We start from the raw sequence: 25,857 nt of genomic DNA, 5'->3' as shown, positions 1-25,857 counted from the left end.
TGTCTGTCTAGCTACCTATAGAATTTCCGAATGTGTTGACTAACTTTAACATGTTACTGGTCAGTTTTGCCTCTGTATTCACTCTCCTATCCTCTCACCCCTCGGCTAACCTGCCATCCCCCCTCTGAACCGCTTACCCCAACTGCCATGGCCCTCAGGGGCGACAGGGGGCTGGAGGGACCCAAAGGGGCGACCCAGGGCCCTCTCCCCCACTAAGTGCTCTTTCTCCTTCCTCTCCATTCATTCTATCATTGAGTTACACCATGTATCTGAGGGATATTGTAGGGGAGCGGGAGTGCGGGAGCGGGATGGGGGCCGGGTGGAGCAATGACCAAGAGAGAGCGAAAGAGAGTGCTAACCCAGCTTGACACCCTACTCATTCCTGTCGGGGTAAGCTGCTCTAACTTACCTTACAGGCCCAGAGGCCCACTTGCAGCGCATCGAATGGTCCCAAATCCTAACAGAAATACTAAGCCCGAAATCCACAACTATTCATAACTAGATAGGTGGATTACCCGCCACCATCCCTACGCCACCCACGCCAACCTAGACTTCCCCCCCCACCACAGATAGACTGTGGAACCCTCTGTAGCGGCAATACAAGCCCAAGCGGTGCCTTACCTACCTCCCTGCGCCCACCTAGAACGCACAGGGAGAAGCCACCGGCTAAAGGGGCTTACCCATCCATAATTCTAAAGCACTCTCATTCGCTAGCTCCAGAGCTTATCCTAAGTCTTTGTATATAGTTGGATTTAATCCGGTAAATTTTTTTCGTTGTTTTTCTTATTGTTACGTTGATAATTGCACCTAAACAAATCTTCTTGAAATCACCTCTACGCACACACTAATATCCGAACAACCGCTACCCGAATAACTCTACCACTCCACACTCTTTGCAATAGGGAGCTCTTCCCCCTCTCTGACTATCCCAGCATGGCAACTATTCGTATAACGACACTGAATGTGAGAGGTCTCAACTCCCCTCTCAAAAGATCTCTGGCTCTTAGGGAACTTCACGACCTCAAAACGGATATAGCGTTTCTACAAGAAACACATTTCAGAGCAGACTCAGCCCCAACCCTACGCAACAAACACTACCCTCTAGGCTACTTTAGCAACTATGAAGGCTCCAAATCAAAAGGGGTGGCCATTCTGATAAATGCACGCACACCCTTCAAATACTCATCACACCAATCGATCGCAGACGGCAGGCTCCTGATAGTCAAAGGAAAGATAGGGACCTCAGTAGTGACCCTTGCCAACCTATACCTCCCCAACAGAAAACAATGCACATACACCCGCAAATACCTGGCTGCAGTAGACAAGGTCACGGAAGGGTTACTTATTTTAGGAGGAGACTTTAACATTTCATTAGACTCTGATTTGGACACTACCTCCAAATACACCAAGTACAACGCAACCTCCAGGTCCAGAATTGTCCAGCTCCTAGACGAGCGACATCTCTTCGACTGTTGGCGAGTGACGCATCCCACCTCCCGAGACTACTCCTTCTTCTCAGCGGTTAAACATACCTACTCTAGATTAGACATGCTTTTTCTCCAACATAGACACCTCCATCTCATACAGTCCTGCGACTACGGCCCTATTACCTGGTCTGACCATGGCCCCCTCACCATGACAATCCAAATACCAAACCTGATCCCTCCGAGATCACAGTGGAAGCTTAATGACACACTACTCAATGACCCAGTCAATGTAGCCGCCTTAAAAGAGACACTTACTAAATACTTTGAGGAAAACTGCACACCGGCAGTGTCGCCCACAATTGTGTGGGAAGCCCACAAAGCCGTAATAAGAGGACACATAATTGCCATAGCTTCTAAACAAAAGAAAGCGAGGGAGGCTCAGATTACATCCCTCACGACGGACATCAGACACCTCGAACACACCCACAAAAAACACTTGCTCCTAGATACTTACAAAGAACTAACAGACAAGCGTTCCTCTCTCCAAACATTACTGAATGCAAAAATCCAGAAATCTCTCTTTTACTCCAAACATAGGTACTACACCCAGAGCGGAAAGTGTGGCCGCATGTTGGCCAGGGCAATACAAAAGGAAAGGCAGCAAACATACATAACCCATATTAAAAAGTCTACTGGGACTATGACTCACCTACTACCTGACATAATGGGAGAATTTCACTCCTACTATACCAATTTATACAATCTCAGGTCCCAACCGCCAGACCCGAAGGACATCCAAAACTTTCTCACCCAGAGATTAACACAAACGATACCACCCAATGCCAGACAGGCACTGGACTCTCCACTCACACCAGAGGAATTCTCACTAATCACACGACAGTTGCCATTAGGGAAAAGCCCAGGGCCTGATGGATTCTCAGCCAAATATTTTAAAACATTCTCCGCGACCCTGAACAAGCCGTTCCTACAAGTTTTTAACTCACTACACCAAGGCCACACCCTACCGCGAGAGACACTTGAAGCCCATATCACACTCATCCCCAAACCAGGCAAGGATCTGACGGACTGTGGCAGCTACAGGCCCATCTCACTAATAAATGTAGACTTAAAAATCTTTACTAAGATACTGGCAGTCCGTCTCAAGCCCTACCTACAGGGACTCATACACCCAGACCAATCAGGGTTCGTGCCAGGCCGAGAGGCCAAGAATAATACCACCAAAGTATTAAATCTCATATACCATGCAAAGATGAACAATGACCCAAGCCTTATCCTCACGATCGACGCCGAAAAGGCGTTCGATAGGGTGGATTGGGCCCTGTTACAAGCCACATTGCAGGCCATGGGCTTCGGACCCAATTGGTTAGCTTGGCTCTCAGCCGTATATTCCAGACCGGGGGCTAAAATAAGAATAAATGGCCAACTCACAGACACGGTCCACATTTCCAATGGGACGAGGCAAGGGTGTCCCCTTTCTCCCCTCTTGTTCATCCTCACACTGGAACCCTTCCTCCAGGGAATTAGAGACAACCCGAACATTCATGGGATACAAATAGCAGACAAGGAGTATAAAGTATCTGCTTTTGCGGATGACCTCTTATACACGATTCGAGACCCAGAAACCTCGCTCCCTCACCTGCTACAGGAAATTGACCAATATAACCGGGTATCCAACTATAAGATGAATGGCAGCAAAAGTGAGATCTTGCCTCTAACCATTCCAGCAGAGCTAGGGGACCGACTTAGGCGGACATACCCCTTCCATTGGCCACAGAACTCAGTCAGGTACCTGGGAATACAGCTCACACATACACTCAACAAAACATACGAACTCAACTTCCCCCCACTACTGGCCAACATTGACAGAGACTTAAAAAATTGGAACAAACCCCAATTCAGCTGGCTATGCAGAGTACACATACTGAAAATGGCCATCTTACCGAAATTTCTATATGTACTACAAACACTACCTATAAAAATACCAGCTACCTTCTTTAAGGCGGCAAAACACATCTTCTCCACTTTCATATGGGCGGGTAAACGCCCGAGAACACAGTACACACAACTGACGAGACATAAGCTCCACGGAGGCCTAGGAGTACCGGACATAGAGACATACCACAAGGCAGTGATCCTGTCCAGAATCTATGATTGGACTAATGCCTACAACCAGAAACAATGGGTACAAATAGAAGCGACAAGCCTAAAAGTTCACATCAACACAATACCCTGGCACGAAACGGGCCTACCGTGGGTTAGACAGGACCACCCAGACCACCCGACAGTACTCCCCACTCTGAAGTACTGGAACGCTATCAGGACACTTGACAACATTGCCCCCAACCCCTCCCCACTATACCCAATAACTAAAAACCCATACTTCAAACCAGGCCTCTCACAACACGCCTACAGTGATTTTGGAAACCATCCAGGACACCTACATCTGAAAGATGTAACCAATAGGCAAGGAATAATCCCACTGGCAGATCTAATCCAAACGCCCACACACACACCTATGCAATATTACAATTACGCACAACTCTCACACTTCTTACAAGCGCACCAATCACTCTCACAAGGACACAGACCAATGTCCACATTCGAACATAAGGCCCTCCTGGGGACAATGAAAAAGAAACACATCACCGTGTTCTACAAACTCCTGCAGATGTCCGTACAGGCCCAACTCCCAGATTTCACAAAGTCATGGGAAAAAGAACTAAAGATTACACTGACGAATGACGAATGGGAGATGATATTTAAAAACACCTTTAGGTCCACTACCAACACTATTGCCCAAGAAAGTAATTACAAGCGCATCTCTAGATGGCACTTTACACCAACTAGGTTACGTAAGTTCTTCCCGAACGCTTCCAACCTCTGTTGGAGATGCAAAACAGACATAGGCACCCCGGGCCATATCTGGTGGTTCTGCCCCATAATCCAAACATACTGGAGCAAGCTAACCACCATAATGCAACTTATAACAAAATATGTGGTACCGCAATCCCCCGAGGTCCTCCTCTTCATGCTGTATCCCACAGCTCTGCCGAAACCAACACGCCTCCTGCTTAACCACCTGCTTACAGCAGCTAATGCCTTAATTCCTCTCAAATGGAAGCAAACCAGACCCCCATCTATTAGGGAATGGATCACCAAGGTGGATTCCATCAGGCAGATGGTGGAACTCTCGCACTCCATAGCTGGTACATATGATGTTTTTACGTACACTTGGGCACCCTGGGATTCCTATCTCAAAGACTCGGCATTATCCCCTCTCCACAATGCCTAACCCGCAGCGCTAACCATAGGCGAATCCGACGAAGGCCCTTCCATGCAGAAGTCAACCCATAGAGTAACTCTATTGCTACCCCACTGATTATATACCTATAGATATCGATATTATACTAGTGATGTTTAAAAAGCTGGACATTCCTTAATTGTAAAGCGGTACCCTACGATCATTTTACCCCAGTTTAATGTGTGTTATAACATGTTCTGAACTGTTCTGACTCATATATTCATGTATTGTAAAGTGCAAAAAAAGACGAATCCTGTAATGTGCAATTTTCTTTGATGTATCTGTAACTTGTTACTCACAAAAAGAATAAAAATCTTTAAATAAAAAAAAAAAAATAAACACAATGCTATAATAGCTTCATTATTTAAACTACACTTTACTCTTTAACTGTGGCTTGCACATTTATGGCACAAATATCCATTCTCAATGAGAGTATGCCTGGTCATGTTGTGATAGTATCTCCTGCTTCTTTTCTTTTCCTCTATAACCAAATGTTATCACATGGAATTAACTACTATGTATGTATGTATGTATGAATTAATGAAAAATATTTAAAAGGGCAGTCTACGCAATATAACCACCACAGCCCATTATGCTAGACTGTGGGCACTACCACATGGCTTTGTGTCAAATAATTTTAGAGCAGTTTGACTCAAAACAAGAGTGCCTGTCTCCTTGCTTGCTGTATTTCTGATGCAAAATGTACACATTAGCAATCTATCAAATTCATCCATATTTGGATGGCTATTATAGGCTGAGTGTGTTAGTTGCCTCGGAGACTGCCGGTGTGGTGAAAGTGCCCCTTTGAGTACAAAGTAATGTCTATTGTTTTTAAAATAATGCACACATTCATATGAGGGGAAAAAAAAGAGGAAAAGCTATTTTAACCACTGCTAAAATTCTTTATAAAGGGACACTGGAAGCACCAGCAGATTTAATCATTTTTGTCCTAAGTAGTTATCTTCATTTTTGCATATTCCATTTTATATAGTTTTTGGGGGGGAAATAATGCTTTGCAGCATTCTATATTTTAACCCTGCCTCCACTGTTCATGCCCCCTATAAATCTAGTGTGGAATTAATTTTCTCTATACATAATATCTGAACATTGATTTAGGACACAAGGCGCTAAATAACTTGTTATGTAGAAAACATGTTTACTATCAAATTTATTTTCTTGACTTGAGGAAAGCCAGTGGAAAAAAAAAATACCTTCACATTTTCTCTATAGAAGAGAGGGGAAGCCAGTAAGACATCCTACAGCTGCAAGGAAACCCAAGCAATGGGTTTACATAGGAATGTCTTATTGTTTTATTCCCCAGATCAAGGAAAGAGGATGTGGATGCAATTAAATTACATTGAACTTGCTTTATCAGCATATAGCTAGTATTTTTTTAAGATGATTTATAATGCAAAAGAAAAATACAGTCCTACAATAGTATACCTAACACTAACAGGGTTATTCTGTTAAGTGCAAATTGCCAAAAAAAAAGCAAATGGAGTTTCACATTTAAGGCCAAAATGGATGACAAATCATCCAAGTCAGCTGTGCTTCAAATTTAGCTACCTGGGCCTTACATTTTAAATTTCTAACAATTCCCATGTTCGTGAACAATCCTGTGTGGATGCACGCTCTGTACTTGTGTACACTCAAGTGAATAAAAAAAAAGTGTGGTATAGTAAAGTAATGTGCCTATCCTATTTCAAAAGTAAGTTGTTTTTCCCCCTCAATTGTGATGAAACTTACTTCATTAACAAACTTCATATATCTGTGTGTCATTCTCCTCCCTCATACTGGTCAATCTATAGCATATATTGCATTTAAACTAAATAATTCCTTGTAACACAACATGTGACAGTGGCAGTTTGTGTTTTGCTATTAATTAATATAAATCTGTTGCTTTCAGGTGAGAAGAAACAAAAGTATAAGGAATTGAAGAAGAGAGAAGAAAGCATGGACCGTAAGTGGGAGCTTTAATGGTCAAACAAGCAGTTGGAATCGCATATTAAAATAAACATAACAAAAGTCTTTGTCCTTTTTGAAGAAATATAATTATTCAATGCAAGTTCAGTATAGTGTCAAATTATATTTAATTATACAATTGATACCTAAAGGGACACTATAGTCACCAGAACAACTACAGCTTATTGAATTTGTTCTGGTGAGTAGAATCATTCCCTTCAGGCTTTTTGCTGTAAACACTGTCTTTTCAGAGAAAATGCAGTGTTTACATTACAACCTAGTGATAACTTCAGATGGCTGTTAGAGATCCTTCCTGGGTCATGGCTGCCTAAAATGCATCCAAACATTCAGTGTCTCCTCCCTCTGCATGCAGACACTGAACTTTCCTCATAGAGATTCATTGATTCAAGTCATCTCTATGAGGAGATGCTGATTGGCCAGGGCTGTGTTTAATCATGCTGGCTCTGCCCCTGATCTGCCTCCTTGTCAGTCTCAGCCAATCCTATGGGGAAGAACTGTGATTGGATCAGGCCACCACTTCTGATGATGTCAGCAGACAGCTTGTTTTTCAGGGGCAAACCACATGCAGATCTACAGCTTCTGGCTTGAATACAGTAAGATTTTTCTATATTTAAGGAGGCATAAGGGGCCCAGGGGGGCTACGTGGTGGTTTTAACACTATATGGTCAGGAATACATGTTTGTGTTGGTGACCCTATAGTGATCCTTTAATAGTACTAATGTGTAATGGTGTTATTTATTAAACAGAGAATTGAAAATCTAATAGCAGGATTTATAATGCTAAAATTGGTGAGTTTGTGCAATTCTCCATATCATCTGTATTCACAAATCGGATTATTTTTTTCCGCTTGAAATTCATGTATATTTCTGTCTACCTCAGTATTTGTTAAATAACTACCAGAGCAAACCCCCCCCCCCCCCCCCAAAAAAAAAACTAAAATATAATTTGAGAAGGTTTTCTTTTCTCATAAAACATACCAGCACTGCACCGGGAAATACATTTTGTATAATGGCAGTATTTTATTATAGATATGAATGTAATTTTTTTTTTAATTAGAAGACCAAAATAGGGTTTAGAAACATTTAAAAGACATGCATGTAAAAAAAAAAAATATTCTGGAAGAATTTTCCCAACTTACTACAGAAGTAGCAGACACATTATCATATTAATTCAGATCGGTATAAAGTGAGAGAGAGAAAAAAACAAAAAACTTTTACACTCTCTCCTTAGCTGGCATACTCCCATGATGTTGTGACTAATTTCAGTCACTCATTAAAGGACAACTGTCATCAAATTGTTACTTCTCGCTACATATTACAATATTACATTTAATGTAAGTTAATGTTTTTGTTTTTTAAATGATGCATATTGATTTATGTTGGGTCAAATCCTACGGTTTAAAGGCTAACATCGGGATGGGGACGGGGCCACTCAGCACTTCTTCATAGAGATGCATTGAATCAATGCATCTCTATGAGGAAAATTCAGCTTCCCCATGCTGAACGGCAGTGCTGCCTACTATGCAGCACTGCTCCAGGAAGCATCTCCAGTGGCCATCTGAGGAATGGCCACTTGGCAGTGTCCCATGTTTGCATGAAAAAATGCCTGAAGGAAATTATTATACTTACCAGAACAACTACATTAAGCTGTAGTTGTTGTAGTGACTATAGTGTCCCTTTAAGCTAGCTCTGTGTGAACCAGCAGCAGCAGGCAAGTTATGTTGACCAACTGCTGCCCAACCTAACTTACCTGCTGCTGCTGGTTCACACCGAGCAATAACCGCATACACACAGAGGCAGCCCTATCTTGTGTGTGTTTGCCTGCGCTTTCTCCTCTGCAGTTCCCCTCAACATTGCAAAATGAGATTAACATTATCACTTCTATTTATATGTGTTCCCTATGACCTCGGACAGACTGCGAACAAACTGTGTGTGCAGGCAGCCCTTAGTGTATCAGTGCTCTAGGACCCTCTGTAATACAAGCAAATTTGCTGTTAGAGTGATGCAGCAAAACATGAGTGCATCATTAAATGCGTTTGTACTGGGCAATACGACCCTTTAGCTGTGCTCTCTGCAAGGTCTTACAGGCTGGAGACCTGCCAGACAGACACCTTCTGTCCTTCAGTGGATGGACAGCCCCTTTTCCAGATGGGGTCACTAATTATGGGCAACTCCAAGGATACGAGGCACATCACTGGGAATGCCCATTTCAAGCCTACCTATCCAAGTTGCATACCTCCCAATTTTGGGGGGTATGTAATTAGTAAGGGTGCTTGCTATGTCAGAAAGGTATGGAACTTGAAGTATTTCAATACAAGTTCCGTGAAACTAATTTGTTAATAACATTTTTTCTTTTGCAAAAGGTTTAATTATATTTATCTTGTTTTTCTGATGGGAACAAATAATTTAATGTGAATTTCCCCTGTCAATAATAAAATATAAACTAATATTTTATTCTAGGTTTTTTTGAAACTTATGAAGAAAGCAAAAATCAGGAACTTGCAAAAAAATCTGAAACGGAAGCAAATATTGTTGTGCTCTTGGAGCATATGAGCAGGGTAAGTTTTCTGTTTTTCCTTTCATTGATTGCCTGTAATAATGACATTCACATGAATAACTGCTATATTTGTAATCCTGTTTTGTCCATCAGTAGCCAATGTTAGGAATAAAAGCATTTATTCCTAAGGTTAGTGTTTTTACAAAAAAATTGCATTTGTTGGATTCCCCTTAAATAGCTTATTAAATAAGCTTTACTTACCTTAAAGGACCACTATAGTGCCAGGAAAACAAACTTGTTTTCCTGGCACTATAGGGTCTTTAGATCCCCCCCCCACCCTCAGGATCCCACTCCCGCTGGGCTGAAGGGGGGCTGAAGGGGTTAAACACTTACCTTTCTCCAGCGCCGGGCTCCCTTGGCGCTGGGGACGTCTCCTCCTCCTGCCGACACCAGCGCCGAATGCGTATGCGCTGCAAGAGCCGCGGGCTCGTTCAATCAGTCCAACGATTTCTCAACGATTTCCTATGGACATCCAGCGTCTTCTCACTGTGATTTTCCCAGTGAGAAGCGCAGAAGTGCCTCTAGCGGCTGTCAGGGAGTGAAACATAGCAGTGTCTCTGAAATTGCGAAGTTTACAGCTGCAGGATTAACACTAGATGGACCTGGCCCCCAAACCACTTAATTGAGCTGAAGTGGTCTGGGTGCCTGTAGTGGTCCTTTAAGTCTCCCAGCACACCAATCTCACCGTGGCTGCTGCTTATCCTGTAGCTAAGATCATCATTACACATATCCTCATAGGGGGCTATTATGCACGCCCGTCCACTGCCACACTACACCAAAACTGTCAAAACCCGTCAAAAAGCATCAGTTTATTATTTTTGTTTTATTTACATGAAGTATGCTATCCAGCAGATTTCTTCTCGCCCTTTCTCTGTAAACATTGGGATCTCAAATGCTAACATTTTTACTGCAGTATACTACTATAGGTGACTTATATCTGTGGGAATTTCACATTCCTATCTTGTCCCGCACCAAAGATATTGAACTGTAAAAAAATAAAAATTTCTCTTTTCACACCCTCATAAAAAATAAGAGAAGTCTCAAGCATGAAATGTTCTGCATGCGCACGCTGAAACACTGCACATACATACTCCTACCACCATGACTACTTCAAATCACTGAAGTGGTTATGGTGGTTGGAGTAACCCTATAAGTTCTAAGTGTGAGAAGCAAGAACGGGCAAAGTGTTTACATATATACATGTGCCTTGCTATGTTTTCTAGAGATCCGTTTGTGTTCCAAGGAGCTTGGACCATTCTAAGCTGAGCTATTAAGTTTTTTTTAAAAACTTCTCTGTAACAAATATTTGTTGTGCGTCATGACAAATATGTGGCCTCTGTGATTTAGACCAAGTAAAATAAAATATAACAAACTGGTTGCTTTGCAATACTATTTTTTGAGGCAGTCACTCAACGGCAATCACATTTTTTTGAGGCAATCACTCAAAAAGATTAGAAAAATTAAGACTGGTCAATCAAACAAATATTCAATTATTGGACCACTTGAGGTATACTGAAGGCAGTGTTTACATTGCTGAGGCTACAGTAAGTTGTAGTGTGTTTGCTGCTTAGACTGACCCTTTAAGTTTGGTAGTAAAATTAGTCTAGATCAGGGGTAGGCAACCTACGGCACTAGTGCCATGCACGGCACTCGAGGTGTCTCTGCACGGCACTCAAGGCTGCTAGAGTCAAACAGGCTCTGGCCTATCAGGAGTCCCAGTAAAACTTCAGATATCTGCTAATCCGAAAAGGTGGTGAAGGACAATCCTCAATTTATGCATTGCAGCACGTAGAGGTAGTGATCTCAGATCACTTCCTCCCAGCACTTGTGAATAGGAAGCCACTCTGTAGTAGAGCAGCTCGCAGTTGCTGTTGCAGCTCATGTCCTTGACCTGTACCTGGCCGGACTAGTCCCCACTGGAACCCAGGGAAGCCACCCACACTGCTAGATATACACAGAAATGCAGAATAACCCTCCCCTCATACAAATAATACGGACAGCCCACACACAAACATACACACAATCCGCACAAACGAAACACCACTAATAATCCACATACATGCACACAACTCCACATGCAATACCCCAAACAGCCCCCACACACTACCAAACACACACTTTGACATGTCCATCCACACATACACAATTCCACAAGCAGCACCCATACACAGCTTACATTCATTAGTATCATACACAATACCATAAACTACTCATGAACATAAACAATATAATAGCTCATATACGCAGGGCCTTCTTTAACGCGGGGCAAACTGGGCAGCTGCACCATGAGCCCTGCTGGCCTCAACTATTTCTAACCCTCTGGCTGGTAATCTGCACACTAAGGAGGCCCACCGGGTGGCCCATGCACAAAAGAACCACCCGCTGGGCTTCTGTCAGCAGGGACCCGGCACACGCTGAGGTGCTTTAACAGCGCGAGCGGACCCCTTGCTTTTCGGCAGCAGGCTGGGAGGAAGTGACGGCCACGCATCACTTCCTCCCACAAAGAGAGGAGCGCGCAGGAAAGAAGAGTAGGCAGATTGGAGTGGGACTGGCCAAGAGGTCTAGACCCCAACTCCCAACGCCTTCAGCCACCAGCAGGAAAGGTAGGAAACTGGAGGGTGAGTTTTAAAGTGTATGTCTGTGTCAGTATGTCTGTCAGTGTGTGTGTGTCAGTATGTTTGTGTGTGTGTCATATCTGTGTGTGTCAGCATGTCTGTGTGTCAGTATGTGTCAGTATGTCTTTGTGTGTGTCAGTATGTCTGTGCGTGTGTCAGTATATCTGTATGTGTGTCAGTATATCTGTGTCAGTATATCTGTGTGTGTGTGTGTCAGTATGTTTGTATGTCAGCATGTCTATTTGTGTGTCAGTATATCTGTGTGTGTGTGTCAGTATGTTTGTATGACAGCATGTCTGTGTGTATGTCAGTATGTCTCTGTGTGTGTCAGTATATCTGTGTGTGTGTGTGCTTGCAATCACGCCAACACCACATACAAACATATTCCACAAAAACACACAAAAACTGCTTAGTGCTAAATACAGACCTGCAAACATGAGTAAATGGTAGAGCCCCAGCTGTCAATGCATTTCTGGAGTTGCACGACAGATGGGGATCTACCTTTTAATCACCCGTGCAACAGGGAGACCGCCAAGAATTCTTGCACCTCTCTACTTTAGGTCCGCCACTGTGTTGAGGTGGAGGACGTGATTGCATGCCTGGGAAGGGGGGACAAGGTCCAGGGGGCCCTAAGCAAATGCTTTGCCCAGGGTCCAGTCATTATTAAAGACAGTTCTGCATATATACGCACAAATACAACGATACAAAGCAATTACAGTACAAATAACACAAGCAGAATACGGCAGCACACACACCTCGATTTATAAAAAAAAATAGGACCAGCACGCTACGGGACATCACAATCCTATATCGGCACAGTGTTGCTAAAAGGTTGCCTACCCCTGGTCTAGATCATGGGATATTTCTTGTTAAATGTTTTGATTTTTGTGTTATCGGCATCACTTGAATAATATATACACACAAAGACACATATTTACCTCTATATTAATGTTTTGGTTTTTTTCAGCACTACTGTTTTATATACCTACCCATTCATTTTTAACCCCTTAAGGACACATGACATGTCATGATTCCCTTTTATTCCAGAAGTTTGGTCCTTAAGGGGTTAAAGGGATATTTAAAGCACCTTTAACTCAATAGGGTTGATTTAATATTAGACGGTATAGAGCAATTTAATATAAGCCATTTTTGCACGTATCGGTAGGCATGGGCGTCCGCAGGAATTTTTCGGGGGTTGGGGGAGGGGGGCATAATTGTAATGACATCCATGCTTGGTCCATTTTTGACAGTGTCATGAAGGGGAGGGGCATAGTCATTATCACATAAAGCCAGGGTGAATAGCGTTTTCACAACTATGGTGTTCCTTAGTTAGTTAAAGGAACATTCTGGTCACCATAACAACTTAATCTAAATGAAAATGCTATGATGCCAGGAGGCCCCTGGGTGCTCTCTTTCCTTTAAGAGGTTAAATCTCTCTCAAATGGTTTAACCCCAAATGCTTTCTCCAGCTCCTGATCTCCAGGTTGCTCAGTGGTATTCTGAAATGGAGTGTCTGGAAGTGCAGATTGACGTCAGGCATGGGTGCCACTGATTGGCTTAGAGTGCCAGCTGACCGCTCTAGCCAATCAGCGACATCAGCAATTCCCCCCCCCCCCCCATCCTTGCAGACGCCCAGGTCGGTTGGCAACATGGGCGTTGGCAGGGTCGAAACGTTGAATTGTTTTTTTGCTTAAAAAGACCCGGCAGGGTCGAAACGTCAATTTTTTTGCTGCATGTTTGTTTATCTTTAATAAATCGCTTTATTCCAATTTGAAAGTCCTGAGTGTACATCCTGAGTTTTGGAGATATATATATATATATATATATATAGATAATATATTGCTAAACACAAACACACACACCAGTCAAGTCATAAGACTTGCTTTTCCCACAATCTCACTTTAACAGTGTTCTCACTACTGCTCAACAAAGAACCACATGTTTGCCTCATAATTCCACTATATACATGGATTCCTTGGAGTATGTTTCTGCTGTATACAACAGCTTTGAAACACAACTCAGGAAAAGGACAGCTGTTTCGTTGTTAATGCAATGAGGTTGGTTACTGGCTTGGAATGGAGGCTTGGTGTTACTTGTAAAGTACATACCAACAGAGTATGTACCACATACAACTCTGTTGGTATGTACTATATATATATATATATATATATACACACATACATACATACACACACACACACACAGTACCAACGTATTCCATTACTTACTAATATACATTACTTACTGGTAAAGTGGTCTGACTGGGATTTGAACCTGAGATTCGCAGTTCTGTGGCAGTGACCACAGCACTAACCAGACAGTATTGATGCAAACATTTAAACATGAAATGTTCTCATATTGTGCAAATTGAAGTTGTTTCCCATATGTTTTGACTACGCTATTGTATGTGTCCGATAAGTTTAGAATTCCATTTCGACCAGCCAATCCATTTATCGAGTTCTGTTGGTCAAAATTCAGATGATCTGAAATTTGAAAACATTTCATAATTTTCTGTTGGGTTTCTAAAATAATATTAAATTGACACCTATGTTCCTTGAATCAATTTTGTTGGAAGAAGATACCCTATTACTACGTCCTTGCATATAGTGTCTGAAAACAGCAATTTACAAAAAAAGCCACCACTCACTCACTGGCAGACATCATATGTGGGGACCTTATACGGGGCCATTATACAAGGATCCAGCGCCTCTACTGTACACTTGTCTATGTAATCTATGCATCTAAAAGTAAGTCTCACTTATGGGTGATTGCCTTAAACCCAAATTCCCAGACCTTAGTTGGTTCTGCTTTAAACAGTTAATTGTATATCAACAGCCTGGATTTCCAGGGACCTTTTCATTTCCTGTTGTTCTAGACATTCTTTCCAATGTCACAAATTCCCATATTACTAAACTATGCCAGCATCATCTTGTGTTGCAGGATGTCAAAAGATTTTGAAGATAAAACTATCCTGGATCACAGCAGTATATGCCACATAAATTATATGTATGTATTGGTTAAATTGAGCATTGTACCCACTAGTATTACTAGTATTAACTTGGGGTCCAATAACCATGTTTTACAATATATTTTTTTTCTTAGCTGATTTTTGGGGATGTTGGGCTGTGAGGAAACAATTGAAAAAAAAATACCCTTACCAATCTTTAGAGGTCCTGACAATGCTAATTACAAAAATGAGACTCAAGTAGTTTTAATGGCAGAATAAATCAAACAAATAGCATATTTGGTATGTTTCACCTTTAAAATTCAGTCTGCAGTTACCATAATTGGCATTACATGTAAGAAATAAAAATACACTTTTTTTGTTTAATAATATTTCCTTTTGTTCCAAAATGCAGAATACTTATAGGTTGAAGCAAATTTCGTCCGTTACAGCCCAAGAACTAAAAATAATGCAAGATGACCTTAACTTTAAGGAGACTGAGATGCACAAATCTCAGAGTACTGCAAAAAATCTGACATCTGGTAAGCAAAATGTATTGTCTATATGGTAATAGCTACTTCGAAATTACTGTGAGTGTAATGTATACATATATTTCAAAGCGAAAAGATTTACCTCTGTACATACTGAAAAAAAATATGATCCTTGGAAAAGTATATGTGCACAAACTGTAGTATAATTAAAGAAACAATATAGCACTAGAAATAAAAATATGCATTCCTAACTCTCCAGTGTTCTCGTCGCCGTCTGAGTGACCAGGCCTGCACTCCCCGGGTAAAAAAAAGGTGTTTTTTTCTTCTGTGATATTAGCCAATTCAATGCTTTCCCATAGGAAAGCATCGGGAGGCTAGTGTGCATACATGGCAAAACTCAGTGTTGCTCCAATCACAGGGTCTCTCTGAGGCCATCTAATTGAAATAGCAGAGTTTTAGTGACACCCTCTAGAGGCAGAACAGCAATGTTTTCAGCTGCAGGATTAAAACACGGGTGCACAGCACCCAGGCCACTTCAATGAGATTAAGTGGTCTTAGTGCCTATGGCTTTCCTTTAAAAACAATACATATAAAAGCATAGTACTTGATTAGGTTACATTACATAAGGCTATCTTCTGTTCATTGAAAATACTTGCATTTTGTATTGAAGGGATGAGGTGATTTAATTCCATTTATCGGGTACATGATGCATCATCGGATCAATTAAACTGTTAATAGCTCCCAACTGGTTCCTCTTCTGCAACTGTCACTAGTCTAATACTATCCTTACCTTTTGTGTCATTTTACCCCACTCCCTCTAGCATGTAAGCTCATTGAGCAGGGCCCTCAACCCCTCTGTTCCTGTGTGTCCAACTTGTCTGGTTACAACTACATGTCTGTTCGTCCACCCATTGTAAAGCGCTGCGGAATTTGACGGAGCTCTATAAATATCATAATAATAATAATAATTTGACAACTAAAAGTTGTGGATACACTTTTTTAACTATTTGCAGGCAAATAGTTAAAAAGAAAGCCTACGGAGATTAGTATAAGGGAAGTTTAATACCTGTCTTATGCCTCCATGGCATGGGTCTAATGTGCTATTGCTGCCAAGTCACTAATTAAATACAGTGCCCAATGAATTGGGACATAAAATTAAATTTGGCAAAGCAATTTAACTCCTAAATGACAGAGAACTGAGCAGTAAGACTTCAAGGGCATGATCTATACACTAAAACTGCTTCATAAAGCTAAAGTTGTTTTGGTGACAACAGTGTCCCTTTAATGGGACTGAAGGGATTAAAGAGACACTATAGTCACCTGAACAACTTTAGCTTAATGAAGCAGTTTTGGTGTATAGAACATGCCCCTGCAGCTTCACTGCTCAATCCTCTGCCATTTAGGAGTTAAATCCATTTGTTTATGAACCCTAGTCACACCTCCCTGCATGTGACTTGCACAGCCTTCCATAAACACTTCCTGTAAAGAGAGACCTATTTAGGCTTTCTTTATTGCAAGTTCTGTTTAAAGGGACACCATAGTCACCTGAACAACTTCAGCTTAATGAGGTTGTTCAGGTGAGTGCTACAGCTACCCGGAGCCTTTTTCTTGTAAGCACTGTATTTTCTGAGAAAATGCAGTGTTTACATTGGAAGCTTGGAACACCTCTTGTTGCAGTCAATCAGACGGCCACCAGAGGGACTTCCGAGTTCAGAGGCCCTAAAAAGGCCTCTCGTCTGATGCATTCTGGGTGAATACTTCAGACGGGCTATCAGCACACAAAGCACTGTGAACGCGCTTTGTGTGCTGAGGCTGTCAGCACTGCTGTGGGCGTGGCTTCAGCTGATAGCTGAAGCCCGAACCCACAGGGACGCTTTCTGTCCACAATAGTGGTTGAAGGGGGGGAGGCCTACTCTCCTCCCCTTATTTTTAGGGTGAGGTGGGTAGGTAGGGTGATTTTTTTTTTGGGGGGGGGGAAGGGTTAACTAGGGCCCCCCCCCCCCCCTTTGTATTTAGGGCCCCCACCCACCGCTCAGGGGTGGGGGCCGGGGGGGACAATAGGTCCCCCCCTTATTGATAATTTTAGGGCCCCCACCCGCCGCTCAGTGGTGGGGGCCAGGGGGGGGACAGTAGGTCCCCCCCCCCCTATTGTGAATTTTAGGGCCCCCACCCGCCGCACAGGGGTGGGGGCCGGCCAGGGGGGACAGTAGGTCCCCCCCTTATTGCTAGTTTTAGAAAGCGAGCTGAGCTGTCAGTCAGACAGCTCAGCTCGCGAACGCGCATTCCGCGCACATGCGCAGTAAAGCGCTGAATTTCTTCATAGGGCGGCTGTCAATGCCGCTCTATGAAGAACGCGATTGGTGCAGCGCGAAGCCGTGCATGCCCACCGCATCGCGATGACTCTTCTCTGTGAGAAGCGTCCTATTGGGCCCCGCGATTTCGTCATTTTGACGAAAAAGGGGGTGCGGCATGGCTGGGAGCTCGGCGCTGGAACTGAGGTAAGTTTTTAATATAAAAACACCTCGAAAATTATTTTTATTAAATGTAAGTTCATATAAAAGCAAGAAGGAAGGCTGGGGGACCTGTCTTTCTTGCTTTTATATGTTGACTATAGAGTCCCTTTAATTAAGATTTTCGTATCCCCTGAATGTTAATAGTTTGCTAGACCCTGCAAGAGCCTCCTGTATGTGATTAAAGTTCAATTTAGAGATTGAGATACAATTATTTAAGGTAAATTACATCTGTTTGAAAGTGAAACCAGTTTTTTTTTTTTTCATGCAGGCTCTGTCAATCATAGCCAGGGGAGGTGTGGCTAGGGCTGCATAAACAGAAACAAAGTGATTTAACTCCTAAATGACAGTGAATTGAGCAGTGAAATTGCAGGGGAATGATCTATACACTAAAACTGCTTTATTTAGCTAAAGTAATTTAGGTGACTATAGTGTTCCTTTAAAGGAAATCAGTGCAGCTATTACTTTCTTTGTTAGAACCTTTGGATCAGAAACCACTCTTTACGCAACAGATGCATTGCCTAATGTTAGCTTACCTAACAGGTAATAGGTGAATAGATGTGTCAAGGGAGAGAGGTACATTCTAATTTAAAGGGACACTATAGTCACCTAGACCACTTCAGCTCCATTAAGTGGTCTGGGTGCTAGGTCCCCCAGGTTTTAACCCTTCAGATGTAAACATAGCAGCTTCAGAGAAACTGCTATGTTTACATTGCAGGGTTAATCCAACCTTCAGTGGCTGTCTTCCTAACAGCAGCTAGAGGCGCTTCTGCGACACGCTGGATGCAAAAATTGTGGGGGGGGGGGGGGGGGGAGAGAATATTTACACATAGTTAAAAAGTAAGATCCCTTTTTTCCCCATTAAAAAAAACAAAAACAAAAAAATCCCTTGTGGTTCTTTATTCACATACTGAATTGCGAATTGACAACACAATGCAAATTTTAAGTCTGTATAGCCAAATTAGAAATAATATTTGAAACTGTACTAATTTTCAGTTTACCACAATTCATCATTTAGCATACAATCACTTTTAATAATGTACCAAATCTACCCTACAGAAGATATGTTCTGAACAAGCCAGTATTTTGTTAATATCTGACCCAACTATTCAGTTCGGTGCAAATTGTCATGTCTTCCTTAATAAAACAATCAAATGTCATTTTGGCTACCTCTACTCAGATGGCAGTAGGTTAATTAAAAAGCATCGCCATAACTGTTGAAGAAAGAGGAAACGACAAAGAGTAAACAAATCCACTGGTGCTATTGTTTCTCAGATATATTTCCTTAGGTCAAGAAGTTTGGTCTCAGGCTGCATTTTTTTGTACACACACCTTCTGCTGCTTTACTGCATATCTAAAGGAACTGGACTGTATCCTCTTCCTGATTAGAATTATTTTTTATTTATTTATTTTCTACTGCTATGTCTTGTTGCTATTGTATAAGTAAGATAAATTATAGCCAACACAAATCTGCTTTGCCATTCCTCTCACTTGCAATCTGAATTTGTTACAACAGAAAAGTACAGCAATTGCAGTGATAGGAGAAACAAGTGCTAAATACAGTCATATTCTAAAAGTAGAATGTATAATAAATAAATTACAGCAGAGAGCATGTCGAAATCTCTTCAGCAATTTAGTTTTATTTATTTTTTTGACACTTTGATTTTTACCTTTTTTTATTTGTAATTTTTTTTTATATCTACATTTTGGCGTGTTTAAAGTACAGCTAAAGATGTAACCAAATGTGTAAATGAAGAAAAAAAAACATTTTCTGTCTGAAAGGTCAGCAAAACACAAAATATAATTTCAGAGGATACACCGTGTGCCAGGAATTCAAAGTGAGTAAAGCTCAAAATAGCCAAATTATAAACAGAATTGATATGGAGAATTTTTTGTAATTCGGCTCTTGTGGCCTAACTTTTGGATTTCACTTTGAATTGCAGCAATTCTCACTTTAGGAAATATCCCTATTGGCGTTATTTAGACTCTGTAGCAAAGTAAATTTGTTTTTTGTTCACGTTTATTAAAACACTTTACATCTTTGTATGCATTTATGTGTAGGGACACATATACAAATATAATACTAATTTTAAAATGTTATCATAATGACACCTTGAAAACAGTGAAGTGGTCATGGTTCCAAGACACTGTGTTTGCATAGTGTCCGTATGAAATACTCAGATATTTATGTTGCTGCAAGTGGTGTAACTCCAACTCTAGCAGTTTTCATTAGCCTGCCCAGAAATGTTATTCGATGTATATTCTTTACACAGAGATTGCTCAGCTGATGCTCACAGCCAATGAATGCACAACAGAATTGACATATGTCTTCTTCAGCTCAGCAGATGCTGTGTAGTTGGCATTGGAGGAGTGACTGGCACCAAGTTTAGTGATTATGAGTAACCTATAAAATGAATACTTCAAACACAAATGGTGTTTTTTTTTCTGTGTGTAGAGTGGATCCTCTTTATAAATTATGTATTCATTTTTTAAAAAATCAACTGCTTGTCCAGTTATTTCCTATCAGTTTAGTTTATTATTTATTTATTTATTATTGCTATTTATAAAGCGCCAACAGATTCCGCAGCGCTGTACAATTAGTGGAGAAACGTACAATATACACAGACAAATACAAGAGGTAAGAGAACCCTGCCCGTAAGCTGATATCTAGCCATTGGAGCTCTTTTATAGAAAGTGCTTGACTAGATGGCCTGTGAGCTTACAATCTAAAGAAAACCATGGGGATTTGAGACAAGAGGTAGCAGGGGAAGTTTGGAGGTGATGGCTGAACGAGTTAACAGAGAAGCAGCTATTGGTAAGATGTTAGGGGAATGAAGAGGTAATTGGGTGAGAATCTCAAACAGCTGGAGGAGCGTGCTATATATTTAGGGGGACCCTGGGTGGGCGGGAGGAGGAGGGGAGGGTGGGTGGGAAGTGGGGAGAAAAAATGCAGTCTTTCACTGAGTTGAGTGAGGCCTGAGAGTGGTAGGTGTTTCACTGCAGGATGGAAAACGCAGTCTTTCACTGAGTTGAGTGAGGCCTGAATAACAGAGAATAGGATTGAACAGTTATATGGAGGTATTTACAACTGGGGAGGAGAAAAGAGTGCAGGGGGGTGGGGGGAGGGAGGAGAGGGGTAGAGTATCCATGTGTTCTATACTATTGAAAAGTTTAGCAAACAAATTCTATCACCCAAAATATGAATAACTGTCTACATGAAATATTGGTCAGAAACATTAAATGACTATGGTATATACTGCATGCACAGAATATTACAAACTACAGGTAAAATGGTTACAAATCTATAGTAATACATGAGAATGTTAGCAATCCAGGAATACAGGAGGTGGAGTATCTTCCAGCTTCAGTTAGTACCTGAGAGTGGTAGGTGTTTCACTGCAGGATGGAAAATGCAGTCTTTCACTGAGTTGAGTGAGGCCTGAGAGTGGTAGGTGTTTCACTGCAGGATGGAAAATGCAGTCTTTCACGGAGTTGAGTGAAGCCTGAGAGTGGTAGGTGTTTCACTGCAGGATGGAAAATGCAGTCTTTCACTGAGTTGAGTGAGGCCTGAGAGTGGTAGGTGTTTCACTGCAGGATGGAAAATGCAGTCTTTCACTGAGTTGAGTGAGGCATGAGAGTGGTAGGTGTTTCACTGCAGGTTGGAAAATGCAGTCTTTCACTGAGTTGAGTGAGGCCTGAGCACCTGCCTTGCAAAGAATTCTCAAGGAGCTATCTTTGCCACTAGATCTGCTGCTATTGAAAGCCAAGATTTCACGATAAGCAATGGCACCAGGCAAGGCTTTCCACTATCCCCTTTATTATATATCCTCTCAATAGAACCCCTTTCCATAAGTATTAGGAATAATCATAATATTCAAGGTTACGGGGTAATAATGATGAGTATAAAATATCTATGTATGCAGACGACATTCTATTAACAATAGAAGACCCTAAAACATCTTTAGATGCTCCGATGACAGAATTTACTGAATATAGCCTTGTATATTCTGTATATAACTATATAACTGTAAATTGAATCCTCTGAAAAACAATCCCAATGGGGATGGGAATAAATAGTGATGTTCAGAATAAGATACGGGAGAGTTATGGATTAGTCTGGGCCAGAAACAAATTAAGTTATTTAGGGATTACGATCACTAAAAACATTAATAGAGGGGGCGTGGCTTTTCCAGGTACCCAAATAACCATGTCTCGCTCCAAATCAAAGAGGCACACCGACAAAGCCGACAGGCGCTTAATTTGTTCGGCCAGAAAACACAGTCTGCGAACTTGACCACGCAGACACTCTCACAAGATGGCGGAGAGGATTCAGGCAGCTGCAGCCCGATGTTTGAAATGGACGAAATGTCTATGGATGAAATTCTGACTAAACAATTCTTTCTAGACTCCCGAGAAGCACTATCGAGAAAACAGATTGCGGGTTGGTGAGAAAGCCTGGAAGGCATATGCAATGTGTAACAAGAGGATGGACACTAGCCCTATTACACATAGAGGAGGAACAGAATGTATGCCCTACGATGAAACCACGCCCCTGGATCAATGAGAAAATAGAAGGAGAGGAGTTAGGGACTTAAAATAAGGGGCTAGAGATCCATGATGTCGGAAGAAGCCCAGGTCACTGGAGAGGCGGACCCGGACGTGATCACGTGATCGGGGCAGACGAAACCCAGAAGTGACTGTTATCAAGTGGCTACAGCCGTTTTCATTTCACGTACACATGCTTTTATGTGGGTAGCTTTGTTGTCATAACCCACCACTCGCAAAGTAAGAGTTTTTAACCCTTTTTTTTAATTAATAATTTGTTGAAGATGCTATTCAATTATTGGTTTCTGCCTCTCTCTGTCCTATATTACATAGAACCATCTGACTTCAGAAAACACACTATTCGGATTCTATCTATACAATGTGGGCTATTTCGCCCTCAAGCGAAGCCTTGCAAACCCAGAGCCCTATATGTGAGTTCTTTCCCTTATTCCACACTTTTACATTTTACTATCCAGATATTCTGCACTATATTTGTCTCCATAATTTTTTTGCAGATTAGTCATCAGTTTTAGCGCGCTTTTTTGGCTAAACATTATTTAAATGGTATTACCACGCAGCTATTTTAAGTAGCATTATCCAGGCCAAAACTGCCTCACAAGAACCGCAATGGAACCAGTGTGGCTGGACACACAACATAGCGATAGATGTCATGTCATGGCATGACTTCCCCTGCAAAAAGATTGTGGGCAACATATTGCTTACCGACCACATCCTGAACACTATCCATATGGGACACATATTTCAAATAGCTGAATAAGCAATATCCCATATCCCTGGCTATGCATCTCAAGGCACTTCCACTCTTAATCCCAGACTTCAACCATAGAATATGGGAGAGACATGGTTTTCACTTCCTCCACCAACTTTACACTAACCACACCTTCATGACCTTTGCTAAGTTACAACAAAACCATCAGCTACCCACTAACCCACTAGCGAGCTACTCCTATTTAAAACTTGGCTACTAGCTCAAAAAATATAAATTGTCTAATAATATCTCTGTAAAGGGGCAAGAGCTGATGGACTTTGAACGCATATATGTAGGCCTTAAGCCTCCCAAAAAACTTATCTACACAATTTATGTAGCCATACCCCCAGAAATTTAACTCAAAGAACAATGATTCACCAAAGCGTGGGAAAGTGAATTAAATAAATCATTCCCACTCTGTTCCAGGCACCTTGAACTAGCTTAAAAAAAACAAAATTTATCGGTAGTACTTAACACCGACTCGCTTAAATCGCATGTGCCCAACCAAATCTATTCACCGTTGGAGATGTGCATCTGGAATTGGAAATATGTCACACATATGCTGGAGCTGCCCAAAGCTTAGCAGCTTCTGTAGAGCTATAGCAAAAGTAATAAAGGATAGCACTGGTATACACTTACCCTACCTCATTGAAAACTTTGTACTTTCCATTTTCCAACTATACTATGAAAACCAGACAAATATCTGAAGTTCCATATCTTAATAGAAGCTCTCTCCTCCACGAAACAGGGCCACGCAAAAAATTCCCACAATAGAGATGTGCATAAATCAAATCAACCAAAGGTTAACAATTAACCCCCACCCCCACCCCAAGTTTAGAAAACTAGACTCGGGGTATTCGTGGGAACATTGTTCATAATAGTTATAAATACTCTGTTATCTTTGGGTTACATTTCCTCTTTATTGCACTGTGCTGCTTTATGTGCTTTATGAAGAATCTCTCATGTTCGACCTTTTATGTAGGAAACAAAGTATTGTGACCAAATTTGTATTTGAACAACCTAGCCATGTCAAATTCTGTTATACCACGCTTAAGCCTAAATAAAAATTTCGAATTAAAAAAAAAAAAAACATTAGTAGAATTATGTAGACTAATTTTATGAATCTCCTCACATCTACAAATCAGTTATTAAAAGAATGTAGGTATATTAGTGGGGTAGAATTCACGTTATAAACCCTTATATAATACCAAAATGGAATTACCTTTTCCAAATAATTCCTCAAAGTCTCGGATAGCTGATTAGCTCTTCTCCAAACTTTTTTCTCTCCTTTTATATCGAAAGGCAAAAAGCTCAGGATAAGTAAAGGCACCCTGTCTCAAAGACCTGAAATGGCGGCATAAATTGCCCAAATATCAGATTTCAGTACTTGGCAAACATGATATCTCATGTCCACAGAATTCAAACTTAAACAGCTATAAGAGAAGGATGGTATAGAATAGAAGCTGATGCTGTTAGATTACAAGACCTTAATGGTCTCATTTGGAACACCCACAATAGGAAAGTGCAGATCTCCTCTATAGAAAATAAAAAAAATACTCCAACTTATTTCCATGTGGTCGGAATTTAAAAGGACTATTGGTATACACATAGGCATGCGCACGGGGTGTACACATGGATCGAGGCCGGCAGGGGAGATCCCAGCACCTCCCCTCTCGGTCCACGCAGAGCTAGCGCTATCCAAGCGCCTGCCCTGCTGTGTGCCTCCATGGGCCGGTGTGGAGATCAAAGATCCATGGGCCGGTGGGGAGATCAAAGAGGCAGGACAGGACCCGGTGAGCTTTTTTCCTAATCTGTCCCCTCACCCCCACACACAATCACTCCAAACAAATTCACACACACACAGTAGTCTCACACATACAGCACACTAACAGCACCCTCACACACACAGCACACTGACTGCACACACACACACACACAGCACCCTACCAGCACTATTACACACACACACAGCACCCTCAGACACATACACACAGCACCCTCACACACAGCAGTGTATGTATGTATATATATATGTGTGTGTGTGTGTGTGTGTGTGTGTGTGTGTGTTTGTGCTTTAGGCTGCACACGCCTATGGGTATACATAATGCGGTATTGGATTTTTTAAGTTTATCAGTTATTGAACTTAATGTAGAAAATGTATTTATAGCTAATTGGAAAACTCCTTGAATACATCGAATAGACCAGATTTTACATCAAGGTAAACTGATGTATTTTGCAAATGTTGTTCAATTATTCCACCTGTCTAATTCTGACATTTTTACTTACCTTAGAGTTAAACACTTCTTGCAAAATCATTTAATAACAATTAGTCCTAATATAATCAAGGTATTACAAAGATTTTTTGTAATAAAACAGTTCCGAAGATATTAAAGGGACACTTTAGTCACCCAGACCACTTCAGCTATGTTTACATTGCAGGGTTAATCCAACCGCTAGTGGCTGTCTTACTGACAGCCGCTAGAGGCGCTTCTGCGATACGCTGGATGCGGAAATCGCATTCAGCTTGCAGAACGTCCATAGGAAAGCATTGAAAAATGCTTTCCAATGGACTGTTGAATGCGCGTGTGTCTCTTGCCGCACATGCGCATTCCGCTCCCCTTGGGAGCTGACGTCGGAGTGGGAGGAGACATCACCCGGTGCTGGATTAAAGTAAGTAACTGAAGGGGGGGGACCT

At 41.6% G+C, this 25,857-nt stretch overlaps 1 protein-coding gene across 2 annotated transcripts in view; it reads left to right on the top strand.

The window, feature by feature from the left end:
- The window catches only part of IFT74 (intraflagellar transport 74), a 145,418-nt gene that overhangs the window by 97,712 nt on the left and 21,849 nt on the right, over window positions 1-25,857 (top strand). For both annotated transcript variants that reach the window (XM_063455182.1, XM_063455181.1), the window contains exons 14-16: window positions 6,656-6,709; window positions 9,192-9,289; window positions 15,263-15,389. In XM_063455182.1, the coding sequence (XP_063311252.1) occupies window positions 6,656-6,709; window positions 9,192-9,289; window positions 15,263-15,389 (279 nt within the window). The remainder of the gene's footprint in view (window positions 1-6,655; window positions 6,710-9,191; window positions 9,290-15,262; window positions 15,390-25,857) is intronic.

This window comes from Pelobates fuscus, chromosome 5 (assembly GCF_036172605.1).
Source record: "Pelobates fuscus isolate aPelFus1 chromosome 5, aPelFus1.pri, whole genome shotgun sequence".
Taxonomy (NCBI): Eukaryota; Metazoa; Chordata; class Amphibia; order Anura; family Pelobatidae; genus Pelobates; species Pelobates fuscus.
The sequence above is the reverse complement of the archived record's forward strand: the minus strand, read 5'-3'. Positions and strand labels throughout refer to the sequence as shown.